This window comes from Schistocerca cancellata, chromosome 10, assembly GCF_023864275.1.
Source record: "Schistocerca cancellata isolate TAMUIC-IGC-003103 chromosome 10, iqSchCanc2.1, whole genome shotgun sequence".
NCBI classification, from domain to species: domain Eukaryota; kingdom Metazoa; phylum Arthropoda; class Insecta; order Orthoptera; family Acrididae; genus Schistocerca; species Schistocerca cancellata.
The window spans coordinates 71,275,884-71,289,441 of record NC_064635.1 but is presented as its reverse complement, the minus strand read 5'-3'; the positions used below and the strand labels follow the sequence as shown (position 1 = coordinate 71,289,441).

Sequence of the window (13,558 nt, the reverse complement as noted above, 5' to 3'; positions counted from 1 at the left end):
TGCGAAATACTTTCCAATACGCCAGTACAACGATGCCTACCTGAAAACACTAATTTTTAAAAACGTGTTGTGAATGTGACCTAAGATGAATTACTTCCCTCACTGCTGAACTGCATTTCGCAGTAATAGTTTTGGACTAGGCCGCCGTATCTGATTCATCGGATGCATGTTATGAACTTTGAATTTCAGTAGTTTAATCCATCAGATGCTCTCGAAAATGCGTTTCTGGAAAGCTCTCGAAAATGCGTTTCTGGAAACGCAAATCAACCGATCCTTATGTACTATACGGAAGTAATGCATCAGTGCTGTAAATATTAAAACTGACAGCTGTAAGCGCAGCTTAATACTTTATGGTGGTACAAAACAATATGAAATTTGTAGCTTAGAGAACGACTTTAACTAGATATATATGGTTAGCGTATCATATCGTGACGAGCTACTTCGCAAAAGTAAACATCAACACACTAACCTGTACGTAATTATACTTTGCACCTTTGCAACCGGGATAATACTTCATAGGCGTAGACAACTAATAGGATAATAAGTTTCAAATGGCGCGCTTACTTACATCAAAATGATCCTCACAGAAATAAACACACGTCGAGACCGCTATCTCATTTGGATCTCTACGAGCGAGTTGCAACCATATTTTACGCATCTTCTCATTCTTTGGAACACACAAAAACAATTTTTCAGGGTTTTTTATAGAGGTATTTGTACACTTTGATACCATACACCATTTGTAACCCATTTTTCGAAACGTAAATTCCAAAACAAGATACCACTGTCAGTGAGCTTCACGGAACAGCTTGCTAGCCAGTGACGTCAGAGACATCACATGGCTCAAATGAAGCGTTATAGCGAGCTTTCAAATTATTTACATTTCCTATTTATACATCGGTACTGAAATTCATGAGGGAAAGAAATGTTATGAGCTAAAACGATATATTGAACCGTTTGAGACGATTTCCAGAAAGTAGTCAAATACCCTGACGTTGTCACTGTGCTACAAGCAGGCTCTTTGCTCTCACAGTCGTTAGGTTCGCCAACTCGCAAACAAATTGTTTCTTCCCAAAATAATCTAGACCTAGGGCTATGCTACAGATCAGTCTGTCACCAAAACCAGATTTTTTGCTTCTGCATTTGTTGGCTCTGCCAACTCACAACCAAACTTTTAACTTCGAGCCTAACCTAGACCACTGGCTACGCTACAAATCAATCTGTCCCCACACCCAGCCTTTTAGGGGCAGTTCAAGCTGTGTTCTTGTGTTCCAGCGTAACCACAACTTCAGAAATTGTGAAATACTTGAAAAAATAACTACCAAAAACAGCCTAACAACATTCCTGAAAATTGCAGTGTATTCGGAGAACATCAGCCAAATGTTCGCAATATCAAACAATATAAATGTCAACTGCCCCACTCCCAGCAATTTAAGTTGTGTTGAAATGTCCAACCTAAACATACTCTCGCTGATCGTAAAATATTTGGAAAAAGCAGCTAAAGTATTTCTTGCAATCAAGAATAGGAATTTATTTGCAGCAATTTAAACTGTGCTCTTACATCTCAGCCTGACCACATTCCTAAAAAAAAGGCAATATTTGTGACAATTGAAATTACATATGAAGGCATAGCTCTGCTTGTTTCCTTAATCATAATGTATATATATTAATTTGGCTGTGCGTGCATGACAGAAAAGTTACGTTGTAATTGGCTGCCTGGAACATGTCAGTTATGCTCACTGTAATTGGCTGACTAAGTCACATGCCCTGCACACGCTGTGGATGGCTCACAGTGACAAATTGAGCAACTGCCATCTTAATTTCAGTGTTCCAATGTTTGTGGATATAATATTTATACTTGCATATTCCAAAAACACATAGTTTTACTCATACAGTGTACTACAGAGATCAACAAAATGTCATTTGCGGTATGATTTGTTGCACTGTAGTGGCAAGTAGTCCAACAGTATACAAAAATTATACCCTATGTGATCAGTCCTTAGGAAGGTGACATATTACCATTTCTTTATTACCAAGTGTATGTCGTTCTACAGTCATTGCTGAATATACTGTGTCAGAAGTTACAAAATTAATATATATAAATAATATGTAACAATACAAAAAAGAGATTAAGCATTTTATTGTTCTTGTTGTGGTCTTCAATCCGAAGACTGATTTGATGCAGCTCTCCGTGTCCCTTGCCCTGCATGATCCTTTTCATCTCTAAATAACTACTGTGACTTACATCCTTCTGAAACCTGCTTACTGTATTCAACTTTTGGTCTACCTCTACGATTTTAACCCCCCCCCCCTTCCCCCAATTCCCTCCAATACTAAATTGATGCCACAGAATGTATCCTATCAATCAATCCCTTCTTCTAATCAGGTTGCACCACAAATTTTGTTTCTCCCCAGTTCTGTTCAGTACCTCCTCATTAGTTACACAATCTACTCATCTAATCTTCAGCATTCTTCTACAGAACCACATTTCAAAAGCTTTTATTCTTTGCTAACTCATTTATCATCCATGTTTCATTTCCATACACGGCTACTCTCCATACAACTACTTTCAGAAGAGACTTCCTAACACTTAAGTTCACATTCAGTGTTAACAAATTTCTCTTCTTCAGAAACACTTCTCTTGCCATTACCAGTCCACATTTTATATCCTCTCTACTTCGAACATTATCAGTTATTTTGTTTTCCCAAATAGCAAAACTCATCTACTGCTTTAATTGTTTCGTTTCATAATCTAATTCCCACAGTATTACCTGATCTAATTCAACTACATTCCATTATCATTCTTTTGGTTTTATTGATGTTCATCTTACATCCAACTTTCAAGACACTCCATTGCATTCAACTGCTGTTCTAAGTCCTTTGCTGTCTGTGACAAAATTATGAGGTCATCAGCAAACCTCAAAAGTTTTTGCTTAGGAGAAGAAGAACTTCTTAGCCAAGACCACTATAAAAATTTTTTTGTTGTACATAGGTCTAACCAATTTTGTTAAAACTAAATTACAGTCTTCAGATTGTCATCAACATTATTACAAACATCTTGTGCCAGCTACACACAAAATCTTTCCATTAAATTTTCAGGTAGATAAAACATTAAACGAGCAATTCATTGGCACGTCAAAATTAAAATTACTCAAATTGTAATTTTGTTGCGCCAACACATCAATCATTTCATGTTTTTTGTACCTAGAAATTCAATGGGAAGATTTTCTGCTTAGCTGGCATAACATGTTTAAAATAATCTTTATTGTATTGTATTTTTATTGATCCAGGCAATCATAGTATTGTACAGCTGTACATATGATATTGGATAGGTCAAGAGAGCTATTTACAAATTGATTTTTATGTTATTTTGTAGCAAGGAAATTATCTATTGTAAACAAAACAGTTAATACAAATCATAGAATTTGCAATGAGGAAGTTAGCTATCTTTAACAAAACAGTAAATACAAATGTTGTATGGTAAAATGCAAACAGCCAATACAAATTTAATAGTAAAGTAGTCCAGTGTATTTCATAGACATGCACAGTATATAATAATCCAGTATATTTCATAGACATGCACAGTATATAATTTTCAGACCTAATTGAACATTTATCATATTGTTTACATTTTTAACCCCTTTCAAAAAAATGATCAACTGCATAAAAGCAATGGTCCAAGAGATATTTTTTTTAACTTATGTGTGAAGGCTCTTGGGTTCTTTGTTGCTTTGATTTCATTGGGTAAATTATTATACATTTGTATCCCAACATTTAAAACACTTTTTTGGTAGCAGGTAGTTCTGGACTGAATCATATGTAGGTCAGATTGCTGCCTTGTTGCATAGTTATGAATATCTCCATTGAATTTTAGTGTGCAGTCATTGTTTAACAGGTATGGTTGGTTGGTTGTTTGGGGAAGGAGACCAGACAGCGTGGTCATCGGTCTCATCGGATTAGGGAAGGATGGGGAAGGAAGTCGGCCATGCCCTTTCAGAGGAACCATCCCGGCATTTGCCTGGAGTGATTTAGGGAAATCACGGAAAACCTAAATCAGGATGGCCAGACGCGGGATTGAACCATTGCCCTCCCGAATGTGAGTCCAGTGTCTAACCACTGCGCCACCTCGCTCGGTTTTAACAGGTATGACTTGACAAATGAGACGATATTATAAATGTAAGCAGAGGGCAGTGCCATAATGCCATTTGTTTTGAAATGTTGTCTGCATGATTCGCTAGGTCTTAGATTACATATTATGTGTATTGCCTTTTTTTTGCATTTTGAAAATATATCTACCTCCAGGTGAGTTCCCCCAAAATACACTCCTGGAAATGGAAAAAAGAACACATTGACACCGGTGTGTCAGACCCACCATACTTGCTCCGGACACTGCGAGAGGGCTGTACAAGCCATGATCACACGCACGGCACAGCGGACACACCAGGAACCGCGGTGTTGGCCGTCGAATGGCGCTAGCTGCGCAGCATTTGTGCACCGCCGCCGTCAGTGTCAGCCAGTTTGCCGTGGCATACGGAGCTCCATCGCAGTCTTTAACACTGGTGGCATGCCGCGTCAGCGTGGACGTGAACCGTATGTGCAGTTGACGGACTTTGAGCGAGGGCGTATAGTGGGCATGCGGGAGGCCGGGTGGACGTACCGCCGAATTGCTCAACACGTGGGGCGTGAGGTCTCCACAGTACATCGATGTTGTCGCCAGTGGTCGGCGGAAGGTGCACGTGCCCGTCGACCTGGGACCGGACCGCAGTGACGCACGGATGCACGCCAAGACCGTAGGATCCTATGCAGTGCCGTAGGGGACCGCACCGCCACTTCCCAGCAAATTAGGGACACTGTTGCTCCTGGGGTATCGGCGAGGTCCATTCGCAACCGTCTCCATGAAGCTGGGCTACGGTCCCGCACACCGTTAGGCCGTCTTCCGCTCATGCCCCAACATCGTGCAGCCCGCCTCCAGTGGTGTCGCGACAGGCGTGAATGGAGGGACGAATGGAGACGTGTCGTCTTCAGCGATGAGAGTCGCTTCTGCCTTGGTGCCAATGATGGTCGTATGCGTGTTTGGCGCCGTGCAGGTGAGCGCCACAATCAGGACTGCATACGACCGAGGCACACAGGGCCAACACCCGGCATCATGGTGTGGGGAGCGATCTCCTACACTGGCCGTACACCACTGGTGATCGTCGAGGGGACACTGAATAGTGCACGGTACATCCAAACCGTCATCGAACCCATCGTTCTACCATTCCTAGACCGGCAAGGGAACTTGCTGTTCCAACAGGACAATGCACGTCCGCATGTATCCCGTGCCACCCAACGTGCTCTAGAAGGTGTAAGTCAACTACCCTGGCCAGCAAGATCTCCGGATCTGTCCCCCATTGAGCATGTTTGGGACTGGATGAAGCGTCGTCTCACGCAGTCTGCACGTCCAGCACGAACGCTGGTCCAACTGAGGCGCCAGGTGGAAATGGCATGGCAAGCCGTTCCACAGGACTACATCCAGCATCTCTACGATCGTCTCCATGGGAGAATAGCAGCCTGCATTGCTGCGAAACGTGGATATACACTGTACTAGTGCCAACATTGTGCATGCTCTGTTGCCTGTGTCTATGTGCCTGTGGTTCTGTCAGTGTGATCATGTGATGTATCTGACCCCAGGAATGTGTCAATAAAGTTTCCCCTTCCTGGGACAATGAATTCACGGTGTTCTTATTTCAATTTCCAGGAGTGTATGATTCCATACTGTAATGTAGAATGGAAGTAAGCATAATACACATGTATGAGAACAGATTTTGTGACTGATTTTTTGATTATCCTTAAAATGTAACAGACAGTTGAGAGCTTTTTTGAGATATAATTTGTGTGAGTCTCCCACTTAAGATTTCCTTCAAGCCATATGCCAAGAAACTTGACAGAGTCCACACACATAAGCTCTTGGTTATTTAGAATCACATCAGGCATTTCTTGTTTTTGGGATGAGAGTCTGAAGTTGATGTACGTTGTTTTCTGTATGTTTATAATCAGTTTATCCTCACTGAACCATTTGCTGAGTGACGACATAAGCGGTTTAATTTTTTGTTTGTGGTCCTCTGTATCAGTACATGTTATGAAGGTCTGAAGATGGTAACTTTGTTTTACCAAAACCGGTTATCTACAATAATTTTTTTTTTTTTTTTAATAGAAATCTGAGCTAAGAAGTCCTTCTCCTAAGTCATCACTACAGATTGGCCCTTCGAGCTCAACATGAGTAAACTGATCAAAGTTTTTATTTCCTCTCCCTCAATACCCTTCTCTAAGTTTTTCTTTGGTTTGACTGCATGCTCAATGCACAGATTGAATAACACTGGGGACAGGGTACAACCCTCTCTCACTCCCTTCTCAAACAGTGCTTCCCATTCATGCTCCTTGACTCTTATAACTACTGTCTGGTATCTGTACAATTGTAAATAGCCTTTAACTCCATGTATTTTCTCCTTTCTACCTTCTGAATTTCAAAGAGACTATTCCAGTCAACATGTCAGAAGCTTTCTCTAACTGTGCAAATGCTATAAATGTAGGTTTGCGATTCCTTAACCTACCTTGTAAGAGAAGTTGTAGGGTCAGTATTGCCTCACGTGTGCCTACAATTCTCCAGAATCCAAATGGACTTCGCCAGGGTTGGCTTCTATAAGTTTTTTCCATTCTTCCATAAAGAATTTGTGTTAGTATTTTTTTCAACCATGACTTACTAAACTGATAGTTTGGCAATATTCACGCCCATCAGCACCTGCTGTCTTTGGAATTGTAGTTATTATATTCTTCATGAAGTCTGATGGTATTTAATTTGTCTCATATATCTTGCACACCAGAGGGAAGAGTCTGTCATGGTTGGCTCTCCCAAGGCTATCAGTATTTCTCACAGGATGTTGTCTACTCCTGAGGCTTTGTTTTGAGTTAGGTCTTTCAGTGCTCTGTCAGATTCTTCTCACATTGTCATATCTCCCATCTCATCTCCATCTATGCCCTCTTTCATATATGTAATATTGCCTGCAAGTTCATCTTCCATTTATAGACCCTGTATATACCCTTCCACCTTTCAGCTTCCCCCTCTTTGCTTAGGGCTGATTTTCCATCTGAGCTCTTGATATTCATATAGCTGCTTCTCTTTTCTCTAAAGGCCTCTTTTATTTTCCTGTAGGCAGTATCTATCTTTCTCATAGTGATATATACTTTGTACTTCCAAATCCTTACATTTGTCCTCTAGCCATTCCTACTTAGCCATTTTGCACCTCCTATAAATCTCATTTTTAGATGTTTTTATTACCTTTGGCCTGCTTCAGTTTGCTGCATCTTTATATTTTCTCCTTTTGCCAGTTAAATTGAATATCTCCCATGTTATCCAAGTATTGCTACTAGACCTTGTCTTTTTCACCTATTCGATCCTCCATGCCTTCACTATTTCATCTCCCAAAGCTACCAGTTCATCTTTTGCGGTATTCCTTTTGCCTGTTCTAGTTAATCATTGTGTAATGCTCTCTCTGAAACTCACAACCTCTGGTTCTTTCAACTTATCCAGGTTTCATCCCTTCATTTCAAACTTTTTTGCAGTTTCTTCAGTTTTAATCTACAGTGTATAACTAATAAATTGTGGTCAGAGCCTGCATCTTTCCCTGGACATGTCTTAAAATTTAAAACCTGGTTCCAAAATCTCTGTCTTATCATTGTACAATCAATCTGAAACCTTCCAGTGTCTCCAGGTCTCTTCCACATAAACAGCCTTCTCCCATGATTCTTAAGCCAAGTGTTAGTCATGGTTAAATTATGCTCTGTGCAAAATTCTACCAAGTGGCTTACCCTTTCATTCCTTTCCCCTCTCCACATTCAGCTACTATTTTGCCTCCTCTTCCTTTTCCTATTATTGAATTTCAGCCCCCAGTTACAATTAAATTTTTGTCCCCCGTAACTATCTGAATAATTTCTTTAGCTCATCATACATTTCTTCAATCTCTTCATCTGCAGAGCTAGTTGACATATAAATTTGACCTAGTGTGGTAGGTGTGGGCTTCATGTCTCTCTTGGTTATGATATGCATTCACGATGCTGTTCATATTATCTTACCCACATTTCTGTTTTCTTATTAATTATTAAACCTGCTTGTGTATTTATAACCCTATATTCATCTGACCAGAAGTCTTGTTCCTCCTGCCACCAAACTTTACTAATTCCCACTGTCTGACTTCCATTTACCGACTTTCACTTTTGAATTTTCTAACCTACCTGTCAGATTAAGGGATCTAACATTCCATGCTCCAGTCTGTAGAATGCTAGTTTTGTTTCTCCTGATGATGACATCCTAAGTAGTTCCCACCCAGAGATCCAAATGGAGGACTATTTTACCTCCATAATATTTTACCCAAGGAGATGCCACCATCATTTAATTATAAAGTACAGCTGTATGTAGCTCTCTCTCATATTACTATATATACATTAAAGCTGCTATTGACATTTGAGTTCTCTGACAGCTTCACTTGATTTGGGAAAAGTTCAGTAAATACAACACTTTCTTCACACTAAAAAAATTCTTGGGTGGAGTAAAACATCTCCAATGGGAGAACGTGGACTCCCATGGGCATTGACATGAACATTCTCAGGGCAGTGTTCGAAAAGCTATCTCTTGTTTTGAACAGTCGACAGGTTCATGCATTTATGCTCCCTTTGTTATGGGTTTTTGTGGTCATGTATGTCATGCCTCTTGCTAAGGGAATGTAGATGCTCCTTAGTGTGAAAGGTGTACAAAAGACATAGTGACTATAAATAGTGATTATTCCCAATGTTCTGAATAGTGGCCTGCAGTGCTCCTCACTCCTAGTTGATGTTATGATCCTTATTTCTTTTCTTGGAGTAATAATACTTTCTTGCACCCTGAGAGTGACCCCATAGTAAAATGTAAATGTCATGTGACAAGGCACTCCCATGGGGTAGACCGTTCGCTGGGTGCAAGTCTTTCAATTTGATGCCACTTTGGCGACTTGTGCGTCAATGGGGATGAAATGATGATGATTAGGACAACACAACACCCAGTCCCTGAGTGGAGAAAATCTCCGACCCAGCCGGGAATTGAACCCAGGCCCTTAGGATTGATGTTCTGTCATGCTGACCACTCAGCTACCAGGGGTGGACACCCCATAGTAACAAGCCATAGCTTATATGGTTGTGAAACAATGAATAATATGCTATTAGGAGATACTGATCAGTTATCACATGCTTCAGTTTTCTCATGAGGTATATGGCTTGTGACAGTTGGTCACACACATGTGCATTGGGGTCTTGCAGGCAGGGAAATCAGGACGTGCTCAGTATAAAGACACCTCAGCTATCAATATTTTCAGAGTGTTTGGAATAAAGTTCCTGAATTTACCCCTCCAGGAAGCATGTGGCGCGCAAATTATTCTCGGGACTGAGACCTGGCTGAACCCTGAGATAGGAAGTTCTGAAATATTCAGTGAGGGTTGGAATGTGTATCGGAAAGACAGATTAGACACCATAGGAGGTGGTGTCTTCATTGAAGTTGACAAAAATATTTTATCTACTGAGGTCGAAGTAGAGTGTGATTGTGAAGTTATCTGGACACGTTTAACAGGGCTAGGGGAAATAAAGTTAATTGTGGGGTGTTATTACCGGCCACCAGGTTCCACTGTGACAGTTCTAGACTCATTGAAATGGAGTCTACATTCTGTATCGCAGAAGTACCCGGATCATGCTATATTAGTCGGAGGCGACTTCAACCTACCTAGTATATACTGAGATGTCTAAGGATTCATTACAGGTGGTACAGACAAGCTTTCGTGTGAATTACTTTTGAACACATTATCCGAAAACTGTCTTGAGGAGCTAAATCAACAGCCAATGCGTAATGGAAATATTTTAGATCTGGTAGCAACGAACAGACCAGATCTCATCGACGGTGTCAGTGTTGAGACAGGGATTAGTGACCATGATGTTGTCATTACGACTATGGTTACGAAAGTTAAAAAGTTGGTCAAGAAGGCTAAGAGAGTATTCTTACTAGAAAGAGCAGATAAGCAGTTGTTAGCATCCCACTTAGTAAATGAATCGACTTCATTTACTTCCGGTACAATGGACGTGGAAGAATTATGAGCAAATCTTAAACACATTGTAAATCACACATTGGACAAGTATGTGCCGAAAAAGTGGGTTACGGAATAAAAGACCCACTTTGGTTTAACAGCACAATTCAGAGAATGCTCAGGAAGCAAAGGCAGTTGCACTCATGGTACAAGAAAGATCGGAGAATGAGGACGGGCAAAAGTTAGTAGAGATTTGTGCTGCTGTAAAATGAGCGATGCGCGAAGCATTCAACCACTACCACCGTCATACCTTAGCAAAAGATCTTGCTGAAAACCCAAGGAAATTCTGGTCTTATGTAAAATCGGTAAGCGGGTCAAAGGCTTCCATCCAGTCACTCACTGATCAGTCTGGCCTGGCAGTGGAAGACAGCAAAACAAAAGCTGAAATTTTAAACTTAGCATTTGAGAAATCTTTCACGCAGGAGGATCGTACAAACATCCCGCCATTTGAGTCTCGTACAGATTCCCGTATGGAGGACATAGTGATGGACATCCCTGGGGTTTGTGAAGCAGCTGAATGGGTTGAAAATAAATAAATCGCCAGGTCCTGATGGGATTCCAATTCGGTTTTACGAGAGTACTCTACTGCATTGGCTCCTTACTTAGCTCGCATTTATCGCGAATCTTTTCCCAACGTCTGGTCCCGAGTGACTGGAAAAAAGCGCAGGATGGATCCTCAAAATTACAGACCAATATCCTTAACATTGGTTTGTTGCAGGATTCTCGAACATATTCTCAGTTTGAATATAATGAATTTCCTTGAGACAGAGAAGTTGCTGTCCATGCATCAGCACAGCTTTAGAAAGCATCGCTCCTGCAAAACGCAACTCGCCCTTTTTTCACATGATATCTTGCGAACCATGGATGAAGGGTATCAGATGGATGCCATATTCCTTGACTTCCAGAAAGCGTTTGACTCGGTGCCCCACTGCAGACTCCTAACTAAGGTATGAGCATATGGGACTGGTTCCCAAGTATGTGAGTGGCTCAGAGACTTCTTAAATAATAGAACCCAGTACGTTGTCCTCGATGGTGAGTGTTCATCGGAGGTGAGGGTATCATCTGGAGTGCCCAGGGAAGTGTGGTAGGTCCGCTATTGTTTTCTATCTACATAAATGATCTTTTGGATAGGGTGGATAGCAATGTGCGGCTGTTTGCTGATGATGCTGTGGTGTACGGGAAGGTGTTGTCGTTGAGTGACTGTAGAAGGATACAAGATGACTTGGACAGGATTTGTGATTGGTATAAAGAATGGCAGGTAACTCTAAAAATAGATAAATCTAAATTAATGCAGATGAATAGGAAAAAGAATCCTGTAATGTTTGAATACTCCATTAGTAGTGTAGCACTTGACACAGTCACGTCGATTAAATATTTGGGCGTAACATTGCAGAGCGATATGAAGTGGGACAAGCATGTAATGGCAGTTGTGGGGAAGGCGGATAGTCGTCTCCGGTTCATTTGTAGAATTTTGGGAAGATGTGGTTCATCTGTAAAGGAGACTGCTTATAAAGCACTAATACAACCTATTCTTGAGTACTGCTTGAGCGTTTGGGATCCCTATCAGGTCGGATTGAGGGAGGACATAGAAGCAATTCAGAGGCGGGCTGCTATATTTGTTACTGGTAGATTTGATCATCACCACGAGTGTTACGGAAATGCTTCAGGAACTCGGGTGGGAGTCTCTAGAGGAAAGGAGGCGTTCTTTTCATGAATCGCTACTGAGGAAATTTAGAGAACCATCATTTGAGGCTGACTGCAGTACAATTTTACTGCCGCCAACTTACATTTCGTGGAAAGACCACCAAGATAAGATAAGAGAGATTAGGGCTTGTACATACAGGCGGTCATTTTTCATTCGTTCTGTTTGGGAGTGGAACAGGGAGAGAAGATGCTAGTTGTGTTTCAAGGTTCCCTCTGCTACACACTGTATGGTGGATTGCGGAGTATGTATGTAGATGTAGATGTAGTTTGCTGTCTGCCATGAGCCTCAGAAGTTTCACAATCCCTGCACAGTTTAGGTATCCTCTGTCACTGAGTTTACATATCAATTTTTCCATTTTTCCTCATAATTTTCATTTTGTTTGTAACAAACCTTTTTTTTGTTACATCAAACAAAGCATCTGCTTCTTCTTGACCCTTGCTGGCATTGATACCTTCTGAGTATAAAGTTGTATTGTCTGCATATTACAAGAGCTTAAGTCATTTATAAAAACTAGGAACAGGAGGGGACCCATTATCAGTCCCTGTGGTACCGTATATTCCAATTTCCATTCAGATGATAGTGCTCCTTGGACTGATACTAGCTGTTTTTTGTTTTCCAGATAAGATCTGAAGGTTACCAGTAAGGTAAGGTCACGAAGTTTCAGTGCTAGTGTCTTCAAAACTGTGCTTTATGCCAGTGACTGTTGTAATTAGGTATAAGTACAACACAGCCAGTAGACTGAATACAACTTTATTCCATGGAAGCATTAACAACTTGAACACTATTTAAGTAACTTTCAGCAGGAGCCAATTACACACACAAATAACAGTAGCAGTACCCTTAGATGACTGTACTTCTCATCCACTGGGCTCTGTATTGGGAGTGCTTTGGTCATGGATACATTGTGTGGCCACCTTCCTATGTCAAACCATATGGCAACACTGGTGACACTGGGGCTCTTTCCATGTCAACCTCAGGTATCTGCTCTGGCGATAGTGCTCGTGGTGCTGATGTTCAGAAACAGATGATGGAATCCCTGACAGTGGTGTTAGAAGCAACAGAGGAATTGCTGGTTCGACCACCTAGGATAGATGCACTCGCCTGTGTGTGAATGGAGAACTGGCAGCAGCAGGTGATGCAACACTCGACATGGATGGGCACAGAGGTGTTGGTGTGACATCAGGTGGCACCCCCACCCATTCATGCAAAGGTAAAGCAGACCATGGTGCCTCGAGTGGAGACCATCCTCCATGTGGATGTTGCAAAAATGCTGCATGGGCAACTGATGATGACAATTGGGATCCATTTAGGGTGAAGTCCGAAGCGGTGCACCCAGATAGCCACTCCCAGAGGGAAGAGGAGTGGCACTGCACTGGTTGTTGTCTAGGTGGAGGATGCAGTGTCCTTGGCTGCTGCCCATGGAGTGGCTCTGCTGATCACGTCTCACCAAATGGCATGAAATGATATGAGAAGAGTAACTGATCTAAGGCAATGCCAGATGAAGAGTTGGCAACATACTTTTTCATCTGTTCGCACTAGGTGTAGCACCTCACTGGTAGAATGTGGATGGAACAGTGGGGCAAGGATGTGAAGGATACTATGGGAATCAAAAAATGCTGCAAACACTTGTAATGAAAATTGTGGGCTATTATTGAATGAACGACATATGGGAGATGAGAATATGCATCAATGACCAACAGCCAATAAGTGTTGA

The 13,558-nt window shown here is 41.4% G+C and overlaps 1 protein-coding gene across 2 annotated transcripts in view; it reads right to left on the bottom strand.

Moving 5' to 3' along the window:
* LOC126106684 (zinc finger protein 250-like) overlaps positions 1–807 on the bottom strand; it is a 95,413-nt gene extending 94,606 nt beyond the window's left edge. For both annotated transcript variants that reach the window (XM_049913052.1, XM_049913054.1), the window contains exon 1: positions 569–807. In XM_049913052.1, coding sequence (XP_049769009.1) covers positions 569–751 — 183 coding nt within the window. In that variant the 5' untranslated portion in view covers positions 752–807. The remainder of the gene's footprint in view (positions 1–568) is intronic.
* Positions 808–13,558: the final 12,751 nt, after the last annotated feature.